This window comes from Balaenoptera acutorostrata, chromosome 2, assembly GCF_949987535.1.
Source record: "Balaenoptera acutorostrata chromosome 2, mBalAcu1.1, whole genome shotgun sequence".
NCBI classification, from domain to species: domain Eukaryota; kingdom Metazoa; phylum Chordata; class Mammalia; order Artiodactyla; family Balaenopteridae; genus Balaenoptera; species Balaenoptera acutorostrata.
Window position 1 is genome coordinate 12508799 of NC_080065.1, and position 12569 is coordinate 12521367.

Below are 12569 nucleotides of genomic sequence, written 5' to 3' on the forward strand. Positions count from 1 at the left end.
CCAAGATTTTTATTAGAACTAAATCTGACCTGCAAAGTATAGTATTTTCCAAAGGTACAGAATACCAATGCCCAAGGTGAAAGTCAACATAAATTTCTGGAATTCAGCAAGTGACAGAGTCAATCACTAAACCAATATTATGATTTTCATCACTTCTGCTTCCTGGTAAAATCACTGGCTCCTCTGTCCTGGGAAGGATCTGCCGTGGATTAGATAACTTTTCATTTTATCTTATTCCTTTCTCTGAGGCAACTCAAATTTAAGAGAAAAAAACATATACATTTGCATAAACAAACACTGACTTGGTCAGTTAGTTCCTTTTTGAATATTATTTTAAAATAATATTTGAAAAGATTACAATTGTAATGCCCGTTGTAGAAAATTTACAAATACATATAAGAAGAATCAGTCACCATCTTCTATCATCTTTGATGTACTGCACTTTTTCTAAAAAAACATATTTTTTGTACATGCATATATTTTGTATTTGCATATGACACATATTTTACTAAACTGGTCAGGTTGTATCTGCATTGTGTCTATATCTATATACCTCTTTCTTCATGTCACTTTGCATTATACACTTTCTATAATCGCTACCTAGTCTTTAAAAAGACTGACTCTATGAGCAGTAGAGATTCCAGGGGATGCATTACATCTGACCATTTTTATAGCTGCAAACCTAGAACTCCATCTGTTTACATCCTCATTAAGCTTGATACTGAATTTCCTGGCACTTCAAAATATTTTTGTATTATGTAGGAGAACAGTTTGAAAACATTTTTAAAAACAACTATCATTTGGTTGAAATAACTTTGAAGCTTCTTTACAAACAACAAAGTTCCCTTGTATTTTAACTTACGGTGGTTTCAGCAAAACTTTCTTAAAGAAATTCTTTTTTTCTCCCTTAAAAGAATATTGTAAGAAGAAAAATGGAACAGACGGTACACATTTTCATTTAGGTTTCAGGCAAAAATCATAAGATTCTACTCATCATTTTAGCTGACTGAACTTAGAAGAGAGCTCACTGACGTCATAAATTATGGTTTGAAGTACAGCGTTCTGAGGTGGAATATCGCTCACCAGGAGGTTTCATGGAAGCAGCTAACACCTTGGAAGAAGGGCTTTCTATCTTGGGGTGATGTCCATGAATGTTCTCTTCTGACCCCTGGCTTCTCTGGACCCAATCAACTCCTAATCTCACCTGTCATTTGAAAGACCTCAAGCCACGTGAGCACACCTTGGCAGAGTTGGGGAAAGGGTTCAGTGTCGGGGCAGAATCTTACTTAAAGGAGACACTAGGGCCAGGCACAGAAGCCATCAGAAGGGTGAGCTTCAAAATCTAAGCCATAGACTAAAGAGAAAACCATGAAATCAGAGTGAATTTAACCACAGTTTAAAGTTTTTCTTTTTTTCTTTTCTTTCTTCCTCCCTTCCTCCCTCCCTCCCTCTCTCTTTCTCTCCTTCTTTCTTTCATTCTGCCTGCCAAGGCTAATGTCATATGAATGGACTTCCACAAATCTGATTTCCAAAGTTGCCTGGGCCCATCCCAGAGGTTCTGAATCGTTAGGTTGTAGGTGAGATTCAGGTGATTTTGATCACAGGGCAGACTGTAAAGCACTATATTCTTGCCCATAGGCTTTTCTTCCTTTCAACTTTACTGAGCTTGCTTTCCAGGGTAAAGCAGTGTAGGCACTGGGCCCCATGGTACACGATACCACAAAAGGAAACCATGAGAAGAACCCATGTACCTTTGTTAGGCCATCTTTAACTTATTTGATATTGAAAAATATTCAGAACCCATAATAGTTTGGCGCCCTTAAGTACCAGGTAGGATAACTGAAGTGTGTGACATCACTTAGTATAATACTTGGCACATGGCAGTGTGCTAACCACTGGCTAACCACTGCATCCCCCCTGGTAGGAGGGTTCTAAGAGGCAGAATTAAGAACCACGGCCCAGTCCTCCCAGAAGGCTCCTCCAATTCAGGGGGAGATGGAAGACACAGAGTAATGATCCAGGACAGGAGAAAAAGCAGGGCTGGGGATTTATTTCTGAGTGGAAGGTCACCGTCAAAGAGGCAACGAGCCTGTATCTCCTAAATTATAGGCGTGTTTAAGCTGGAACATGCAGATCCAGAAGCTGTAGAAAGACCTCGAGCCTCAGGGGCTACAAACAGCTTGAGAACTGTAACGTACAAAAATTCTAACACTGACACATTCAGGTTAAATGTAGGAATTATGTTTAAGGACACATTCCCATTAATCCTTACCGTGAAGAAAATAGTTCCTTTAACCCTCGCTCGGAGTTAAACTATTCCAAAAATAGTTTAGAAAATAGTGTGCTGTGATCTAAACAGATACCTTTGCAAATTTATTTTGAATTAAAACCCTGGCAAGAGAGCATGCTGGGGATTCTGTCCCACTTTCTCAGCCATCCACTCCTGAGGACAGTCAGATCTTGGGTTTATAGGACCCTCAGCAGCTGGAGATACGACCATAGCGTCCAGGGCAAGGCTGGAGGTATAACCACAGTGTCAGGGGAAGGCTGGGAACATGACCACAGTGTCCGGAGGAGACGGGAAGATCTCAGTGGCAGGGGTTTCTGGCAGCCGCAGGATGGGCACTTTTTCTCATTACTCCCTTACCTGGGGGCCTGGTGGGGGAGGGGTTCTACCTCCCAGAGGCTCCCGAGGGGCAGGGCTGGAGGCTGTCGTGTTTTTGCCAAGGCTGAGAATCCCAGCCTGTGGGCCTTCACTTCACTGCACGGCAACCGACAGCTGCTGGAGGAAAGACCGTTCATTGTTGAAGAGGCCTCTCCAGCCGGACAGCTGTCTGGAGTAATCGGAATTGTCCCCCAAGGCCAAGCTTCTAATGTCATTCTGTTGGGAGGGCTGTGAATTACTCCGTTTTCCAACAATAAGTGCAAGATTGCATATCCAAAAGTTCCCAAATGACCTATACAATACATGTTGGATTTCTGCGCCTCTCTCCTCAGCTTCCCTTCTTAGACCACACCTATCCTGTGCAACTGTACCACCTGCAAGGCACCCGCCTGGCCCCCGCAAGGACCGCAGTAAATGTGTGCATCACCACAGAAGAATCAGCGCCTGCATCTGACTCGACTGTGTGAGCTGGAACCTTAGAGCTTGCCCTGGACTCAAGCGGCTCTTTCCCTTCTTGAAATTTTCTATCTTGGCATGGCTGCAGAACCTGAGGGGAGTCATGTAATGCTCCACTGTCTCAGCTGTGAAATCCCCACGGAAAGCCTGTGCAGACGCGTTAGTGATGTGACCGCGTGTTAGAAACGCAGAGCCCTGCACCTGCAGACACAGACAAAACATGCATGTTGTGATTAGGGCAGGGGCTGATTGCATGCAGCTGCGAGTCCCCCACATCACCTGATCTTGAGATTTCTTTTTCTTCTTCTTCTTGCCCCAGCACCCGGAGCTCTCTGCATCTTTGCCATTGGCCTCACCGCAGAGCAACCCGTCCAGCTCATCTGTGCCCAGGTGCTGTCCCTGAGACGTTTCTGCTGCCAGCCGGTACGAAAGGTTCCTTAAAATGCACACACAGTTTTCAACGGTCTGGAGAATCAAAAAAAAAAAAAAAAGGAGGAGTGAATAAAAACTAACCAGCACTCCTCCACCCAGAAAAGCAATCCGTCTTCACACACACATTTTTCTTTGGATGCATGTAGCCGCTGCCCCTAAAGGTTCCCTTGACAGCCACAGTGGAAAGAATTTAGAGAAGCTTGGAAAAGTCTTAAGACCTTTTCTCCCCCCAAAGATACTACTTATCAACAAGAGGTCCTTTTATAAGCAGCTGTCATTGATTGAAATTCACTTGTGAGTGAGGAAGAACCCACAACCACGAGAGGTCCCAGATGGCGTCCACTTACGGACAACGGCCGCGTGAGGACTAGGGCTCAGAACCACCAAGAGCACAGATAACTGGATTTCTGTCAGCTCAGCTCTGGGAGGGCGACACTAACATTTACTATCTACCAGGGCACTTTCTGGGAGTGAAACAGGGCAAGAGGTGCAAACCAGGGTCGTCCCAGGCAAGCCAGGTTCTGTGGTCACCTGGGGGCATCAATGTTTCCATGCTGATTTTCTTCGAGATGGCTGGTGCTCCCATTTTCCTGGCAGGGGTGTTAAACAGTGGTTAAGGACACACATAGAGCTGGATACCTGTAGAACCCTAGGTCTCTGACCACTGGCTGTGTGACTCGGACAGTGCACCCAATATCTCCGTGACCATATCCTCCTCTGTAAGATGGCCATAATAGTGGCCACGTTTTAGGCTGCTGTGTGGAATAGGGGAATTAGAGTATTTACATGTGATAGGCAGAATAAAGCTCTCTGCCCCAAAGATGTCGACATCTTAGTCTCTGAAAGCTGTGAATACGTTAGGTTATGTGGTGGAGGGAATTAAGGTTGCTAATCAGTTGGGGAGATTACCCTGGATTATCTGGGGGGTGGGGCATGGAATCCTGAGGGCCCTATAAGCAAAAGAGGGAGGCAGAAGAGTTAGAGTGAAACCGCGTGAGAAAAACGTGACCTGCTATTGCTGGCTTTAGAGATGCAGGACGGGGCCATGAGACAAGGAGTGTGGGCGGCCTCGAGAAGCTGTAAAGACAAGGAAACAGATGTCCCTCGAGCCTCCAGAAGGAATGCAGCCCTGTCGACACGATTTTAGCCCAAAAAGACCCATTTTGGACTCCTGATCTCAAATATGGTAAGATAATAAGTTTGTGTTTTTAAGCTGCCATGTTTGTGGCTATTTGTTATAGCAGCAACAGGAAACTAACCCAGTATGTAGGTACTGAGAAGAGTTCCTGGCACACAGCAAGTGCTATACAAGGATTTATATCATTAACAATGGTGGAGATGGTACTGCTGGGAAGTCCAGAGCTTGTGACCTAGATCTAATGGGTCCATGATGGAGTCCTGACTCTGCCATTTAATGATTTGTATGACCTTGGCCAAAGTGTGAAATCTCTCTGTGCTTCTATTTCCTCCCAAAGTCCCCACTGCCAAATTGGAGATTAGGTCTCAACATACGAATTTTGGGGGAACCAAACATTCAGACCAGTGCATCAACCTTTTGACCTTTGTCCTGGATTTGAGGAACCGAGGGAAGAGGAAAAAAAATACCAAATTTTTACAAAGGACAAAATAATGATGGAAAAAAAATTGAACTAAGTTTTATTTTATTTTTTAAGTTTAAGTTTAAATTTTTTTATTGAAGTATAGTTGATTTACAATGCCATGTCGGTTTCAGGCGTACAAAATCTGAAAAAGAAGAGGTAAGTTGTCTTTTTAGAAGCATGCCAACTTGGCTATCATTTTTCAGGCACCAACTGTGTGAAAGCCACCATTCAAGGCAGGGAAGATCGTTCCATTTTACAGATGAGGTCTGAAGCTTTCAGTAACTTATACCAGATTGCACCACTTTTTCTAGTCCTAGGTTGGGACTGGAAGGGCGGTGAGGGCTGCCAGGGTCCATCCAGATCCTGCACTGTTCCCACCTTTGACTGGAATCTGGCAAAAGGCACTGTATATGTTTGACATGACTACTGGGGCCATGGAAAACCAAGCAGGAAAACCAGTTTTCAGGGTATATTTCTGGACCTTTGCCATTCCAAACCTTTCTTGTCAGCTTCTCAAGGTTTCATGGGCTGCTAATCCCACAGGCTTTGAGTCAAACTTGATTTTCTATTTCAAGCATCCTCTCAGCATCGAAAAAGGAACCGGCATGAAAGCAGGTAAACACAGGACAATGCATGAAAGGGAGAATAGTCTCTCCCTGAAAAGAAAACGTTATGGCAAAACTCAGAACGATTTTTAAATCAGCTCAAACTGATTTTTCTTACATCAAAGACTTGGGAGAATAAACTTCTTTCTCATCCTGCTGTTCATCTTCCCTGGGGGCACATCCACGCCTCTGTTTAACAAATGACTACCGGGGAGTAAATCCGCCGCTTTGAGAAATGTTTTATAATCTACCTGTGGCTGAGGGATGATTCTGAGAGAAGCTGGATGGCGGGGAGAGAAAGGAGAGAGAGAATGGGGAGGGGGAGGGGGGAAGGGAGACGGAGGAAGTGGTAGAGAGGGAAGGATGGGGGTGGCCCCAGGGGTTGAACTTATCTCTCCTTAAGCTTGGTTTGGGAGGGTTACCAAGTCAAGAGCTTTTCTCTGCAGGGGCAGGAAAAAAAGAAGAAAAAAGAAGACAGCCACCGCCCTCCTTGGGGACACCAGCAGAAGGTGGGTGGCAGCTGGTGGTTTTGGTTTCCATATCCATTGCTGTCAACAGAGCTTTCAGTAGTTCCTCTTGGTCACCAGGGTCATTTTGACTCCTTATTTTCTATTAGAAAGGGCTAATTTGGAAGGTGTCTGTAGAACGCTCCACCATATGCTACCCTTTCAACAAACTGTTCCAGTTACAGGAGCTGAGCTGAGAGCGTGCGTGGAATCCAGGCTCTTTCACTCATTAACTTCGCTGGCCTCAAAGACAGCGTGCACACATTTTTCCCTCCTCTAACTTGTCACTGAGAAAGCTCAGAAGTGGCCCAGCAGAGGGCTGAGTGGAAAGTGATGGGACAATAATAATACGTTAAAACTCAATCGCACATTCTGGCCCGCAAAGCACTGCTGAGTAGTTTATCACATTTGATCCTTTCAACAGCTATAAGGACCCTCCTTGTCTCCAAGCTGAGGTCACCCGGGTCCTGTCCTTGGTCATCAGGAGGAAGAGATGGCACATTTTCCAGCACGCTCCTGGGGCCAAGCTTAGTGTTCTTGCGGCTCAATCAGGAATATCTGAGTCTTCTGTTTCTTCTTCTTTTAATTTTTATTTTCTATTGGAGCATAGTTGATTAACAATGTTGTCTCAGTTTCAGGTGTACAGCAAAGCGATTCAGTTATACATATACATGTATCTATTCTTTCTCCAATTCTTTTCCCATTTAGTTTATTACAGAATATTGAGCAGCGTTCCTTGTGCTGTACAGTAGGTCCTTGTTGATTATTTATTTTAAATATAGTGGTGTGTACATCAATCCCAAACTCCCAGTTTATCCCCTCTCCCTCCCACCTTTCCCCTTTGGTAACCATACGTTTGTTTTCTAAGTCTGTGAGTCTGTTTCTGTTTTGTAAATATGTTCATTTGTGTCATATTTTTTAGAGTCTGCATATAAGCGGTATCAGATATTTGTCTTTGTCTGACTAACTTCACTTAGTATGATCATCTCTAGGTCCATCCATGTTGCTGCAAATGGCATTATTTCAAGGAATATCTGAGTTTTCCGACTCCAGCCCTAAATGGTCCTCAGTTTTTCAGTTTCCTCTTTGGGAGGAAATGTGGACGTCAACAAGGAGAATCTCCAAGGTCTCCCCAGAGTTTGAGGAGTCTGGTCCTCTGACACACCAGAAGAAACATGTGCGTGCCTCAGAGCACTCTGATTTTGGACCATGCTCCTGAAGGCTGCCTTACCCACCCAATGGTGGGCACTGGGCCAAGACCAGAGGCTGTTGACTCTTATTTTATTCTCAACTGCAAGGCCCGGACAGTATTAAAGCTTGCTTGGTATCCATAAGGCTTAGCATCCCCTGCCTTAGTCTTTACCACTTTGAATATTAAGATCATTAGCACTGAAGCTTCTGTGAATTATGAATTACCTTCAGTAGCTCTTTTCAAAATTCCTCTGTTGTGTTAACAGGTATCTGTAAATACTCAAGACATCTTGACTGGTTGCTTCTTTAGGGACTTAATTTTCCTGTCAATGATATTAAAAGGTCTAAAATGGCTGTTAAGGGCATTTACAAGAGAGGTTGATTAAATCTTTTCTATCATATTTCACTTTTGAAATTGATGTCGTACATGGTAAATGAATGGATGCAAATGTAACTGAGTGGCAGTGATAAGATGACAGACAGTGTCATGACTGGAGTCAGCTGGTACTCAAAGGGTCAGAGTCCCAGAAAATATCATGGGTCCTAAACTTTAGGGAGTAGGGCTCAGGCATCAGTAATTTTCTAGCTTTTCTAGTAATTTAGTTTTCTAGTTTTTTTAGTAATTTTCTGAATTTTTCAGTCACTCTAATGTGTAGTCAAGGTTGAGAAGTGCCATGCCAAATCGTCCCCATGCCAATGAGTAACTAAATGGATAAAATCACTCTTATTTGTTCTTTATCTGACCTGACAACTAAGTTACATTATATTGTATTCCCGACTAGTGTCCATTTTAAAGCTGTATCTACTAAGGCGGTTCTCAATCCAAGATGCACATCGAATCACCTGATGAACTTTCAGAGGAATAGAAATCAGAGACGAGAGTTGGACACTCAGATTCACTCAGGGGGCTGTGATGGGGTCTAGGCACATGCATTTATTAAATGTTCCAAAGGCAATTCCGATGAAGAGCTGGTATTAAAAACCATGGGATTGAGGCTCTGGTTCAGAACCAGGGCCAATTTTTGGCTCCCCGCAGTATATCTGGCAATATCTGTAGACATTTTTGTTTGTCACAACTGGGCTGCGGGAAGGATGGTACTGGCATCTAGTGGGTGGAGACCAGGGATGTTACTCAACATCCTACAGTGCACAGGGCAGCCCACAGCAAAGAACTGGACCCAAATGTCAACAGAGTGGCTCTGGAGAAGGTCTTATTAAGGTATCACATTCATCACATGTATTACTTGAAAGCATCAGTAAAGTCTGTGTTGATACCAGGATATTATGAAATTACAAATTTCTTATTGAAAACGAACCAAAACTAATCAAAACACAAGTGAAGACAAAACAAAATAGCTCAAACACTGGTGAAGCCCACCCAATTCTATTTTGGTTTGCGAACTAAAGCACTGAATGGACACCAATGATCAATGTCTTGACAGGCTCGTTTATGTAGCATTTTGACAGCATTTATTTACACTTCATCAGGCATTCCTTACATGGCATTGGACAAAATTAAGTTGTTCAAAAGCTATCTTGTAAGAATATAGGATTATTTGACTCTCAGGTAGTTTTAATATTTCTTTTTCTTTTGCCAATGGATTTTAGAAAATAAAGCTAGAAGATCGTGGGCAACCTGGTATGTGAGAGTCTATACACTCATCTGGAACACCTGTAGTTACAATAACTTAATCTAAATTTTTATTCACTACTAATCAAGAATTAAGTGTCTAGTTCTAGGCTAGGATTAAAAGTCGATATAGATCTCAGAGCGAAAGTATTAAACATCGCATTTACTCTCCATCCTTGTTAGCCACTGTTTGGTCCCCTGGGCAACCTTCTTCTCTAAGATGCTTCACCTATGCAAATTCAACAAACCTTGCTATCGATCTCGCTGCTCCCCAGCGCAGACTGAATCACGTAGAGCAGGGCATCCGTGAGCCCATCACATTCCCGCATCCTCCTGCGGGCCTCCTCTCCGGCTGAACTAACATTCCTGCAAAGCAAAAGGATGTGTCAGCGCCCTTCACGGTGGTCACCTCCTCTCATAGTTTTAATCAAAACACTTTCCTTGCCTTTTCAGGTTTACCAAGAATATAATTTAATCAGGGGGGATGGCCTCCACAAAAGCATCCTAGAATTAGGTGAGTCACAGATATCTGCAAGGAAACTCTCTAAATGGAGAATGCAGAATTCCAAACACGTGATCCGTGAGAGTCCTGTGACCGCTAAGAAGGGAGACTTTGGCCAAGTCTTCAAGGTCTGCTTCATTTACAGTCGACCAGGGAATCAGAAGCTCTTTGATTCAAAGGATTCTTCTTCTTTGAGAAGTTTGAAATACTTTTCAAACACAAAGCTTTCAACTTACTGAAGTATTTTAGAGATCTAATTTCACCTGCCTCAAAAAGATACCTACCTTGGCCCTGCCAGAGGTAAACTTCTAGAAATTTATTCTAAGAACACAGAGATTTCTGTGAAAATTTAGTCATCGGGATGCCTATGGCAACTTTTATGGGTAGGAGTTGCCCAAACTCCTTCCTACAATGGCACAGGCTGAGCTAAAGCCAACAGAAGGGGCCCCTTGTAATGAAATGCACAGCTGGGAGACAGAGAGAGCTTCCAGAAGGGACAAAAGACATGAGACAATTTAGTCAAAGGTGAATCTTTTGGGTGCTTTTAGTTATTCCACCACCTGAGAGGGTGTTCTTGTCTTCTTCTCCAACCGTGACTAAGGATTCAGTTCCAGCAGAGAACTTCTGCAGTAACTGAATGAGAGACAGCACAGGCTATTAGAGGGATGCTGGAGGAGATGAGTTAATGGAAGGTACAAAGGGGCTGAAAAAATTTAGAAACTGTGGGGAAGGGTGATGGAAAGAGAGAATGATCTTGGTAGGGCAATGGTTCTCAAGCTATGGCTATTATCAGAATCACCTGGAGGGCATGTTCATGGAGATAGCTGGGCCTCACTTTGAGATCACTGGTGGAGTCCGGTAATTTGCATACTTGGTAATGCTCACACTGAAGACCTAAACTAAAGTAGCTCTAACTCTACTTCTAGGGGGAGGGTTTGGTTGGGGAGGGTAGTGTTCTTCAGTGACTGCTGGGGCCAGCCATGGGGCAGATTCCAAGAACCTGTGGCCTTAGAGCACACAGGAGTAGCTGAACAGAATGAATCTTCAAACCCATGCTGTAATTGACACAAGTGATCTCATTTCATTTTTCCAACATCTTTCCCTGTTATACTTCATTCTGTTTTACAGATAAGAAAACTGAGGCTCAGAGAGGTTGTCCAAGGCTACACAGGTAGTAAGTGGAGAAGCTAGAACAAACCCAGGTCTGTGAAGGACGGGAAAGCAAAGGCTTCAGGCTTGGTGTACAGTATGGACTATGCCTTTTAGGAATTAAATCAAAATAAAATAGGCTCAATGCTAAAATGCTACTGAACATAAATGTTTTCTTTAATATCTAAAAAGTTCTGCAGACATGTTTAAAGACGATCTATCAGTGTTTTAACGTTAACACTGGGAAAGGTTATTCAATTCACATTAGTATTTTTGGCATTTGCTGGTCTTAAAATATAAACAAAACTCCTCAGTTCCTTAGATAACATAACTGAGCAAATACTGGCAGCATTTTTATGGAAAGTGTTACAGATTCTGCCTTGGGGTGGCCAACCCTCGTTCTGACAGCATCTCTAGGAGGGAGGAAAGAAATCTTTCTGCAAAAGAAAAAGTGGTGAGAGGCACACTGGTATTATTATTAGAAGGATGGTCTTTGTAAAAGAGCATTTTTAGACCATTCCTCCTTGAAATGATTTTCACCAGGTCGAGCTTTGACACTGTTAGTGTACTAGGTTTGTCAAAAATTCCAATCATGATAGCATTCAAAAAAAAAAAAAATTCCAATCAGACTTCTTTGCTCTGAAGAACACTGGGGGCAACGTATGATTGTCACTCTTAAATCCTGCCTCTTCGTGCTTTGATGAGGTCATGTTTCCAAAGACAGAAGAATGGAATTTGGACTTGAAAGAACTGTAGGGGTAGCTCATGTGCACCTTAGTCTCGAATATCCTCTAGCCTTTCCCCTTATCCACGAATGCTCAGTCTTTCCTTTGAGTGGCTTCACGATGGGGGCAGGCTGCCTCCTGATTCACAAATAAATATCCTCATGATCAGCCCTAGTTTCACTGGTAGTCAATGAATGGGCAGGGGCAACCGATGGGAAAGACCAGGAATTAACAACTTTGTCAACATTACATGTTTTCAATATTAATTTGAGCATTTTCTTATTCTTGTTTGTTCTAGTCTAGTCTCCTCCACAACACAATTAAAAAAATTTATTAACTGCCTACTATATTAAAATATGCAAGATATTACATATTAAAATGTGTAAGATACTGAGAATGAGAAAGACTAATATTATAAGTTAAGGTCCCAGCAGGGAAGAGGAAGTAATTAGGACGCCCACATAAACACCACCCCTCGCAATGATACAGAGGGGAGAGTGCAGTTACCACGGTGTCTGCAGGTAGGATGAGGCTCCCCATATATTTTTAAGTGAACTGAGGTGTGAACACGTCTCTTTTTCAATGAGTAACACTGTCCTTCAAGCCTTTGGGGTTGGGTTTCCGCTTTTTAGCAACTATTCCCGAGCAAGTGAAACATATCACAAGATTACCTTTGGTTTTTCACTCTGGAGGAGAGGAGGTTTCCTTTCCTTCCTTCCCCCCTGTCCCAACACAAAATTTACTATACTTGTGCATTTCACTGTTTAAAAATAAAAATCCCAATAGTCTTATGTGTTGGTCACTGAACAGTTAGTTGCAATTATGGTCCCAGGGAGGTATCTGATAAAGAGCCAATGTCCAACCTACAAAGTTCCTCCCTCCTGTTGTACTTAAATCATCTTCTGCTCGTCTTGAGGGAGGTGATTTCCATGTCTGGCTAGAAACTGGTGCAGCAAAATTCTATGCATAAACGTAACACTGAAACAAAGACTTGTAATTATTTCATAAAAAGCACAATGATGCTATAATATCTACTCCTTAGAAATAATCTCTGTAATCTTGATTGAACTGTCAGTTGCTATGTCATTTGGAAATTTCTGCTTAAAG

General features: G+C 42.9%; 1 protein-coding gene across 4 annotated transcripts in view; it reads right to left on the reverse strand.

Annotated features, from left to right (window-relative positions):
- The window catches only part of CTNND2 (catenin delta 2), a 953172-nt gene that overhangs the window by 132849 nt on the left and 807754 nt on the right, over positions 1–12569 (reverse strand). For all 4 annotated transcript variants that reach the window (XM_057541331.1, XM_057541330.1, XM_057541332.1 and 1 more), the window contains 2 exons: positions 9335–9452; positions 3401–3586 (listed from right to left, as the gene is read on the reverse strand). In XM_057541331.1, the coding sequence (XP_057397314.1) occupies positions 3401–3586; positions 9335–9452 (304 nt within the window). The remainder of the gene's footprint in view (positions 1–3400; positions 3587–9334; positions 9453–12569) is intronic.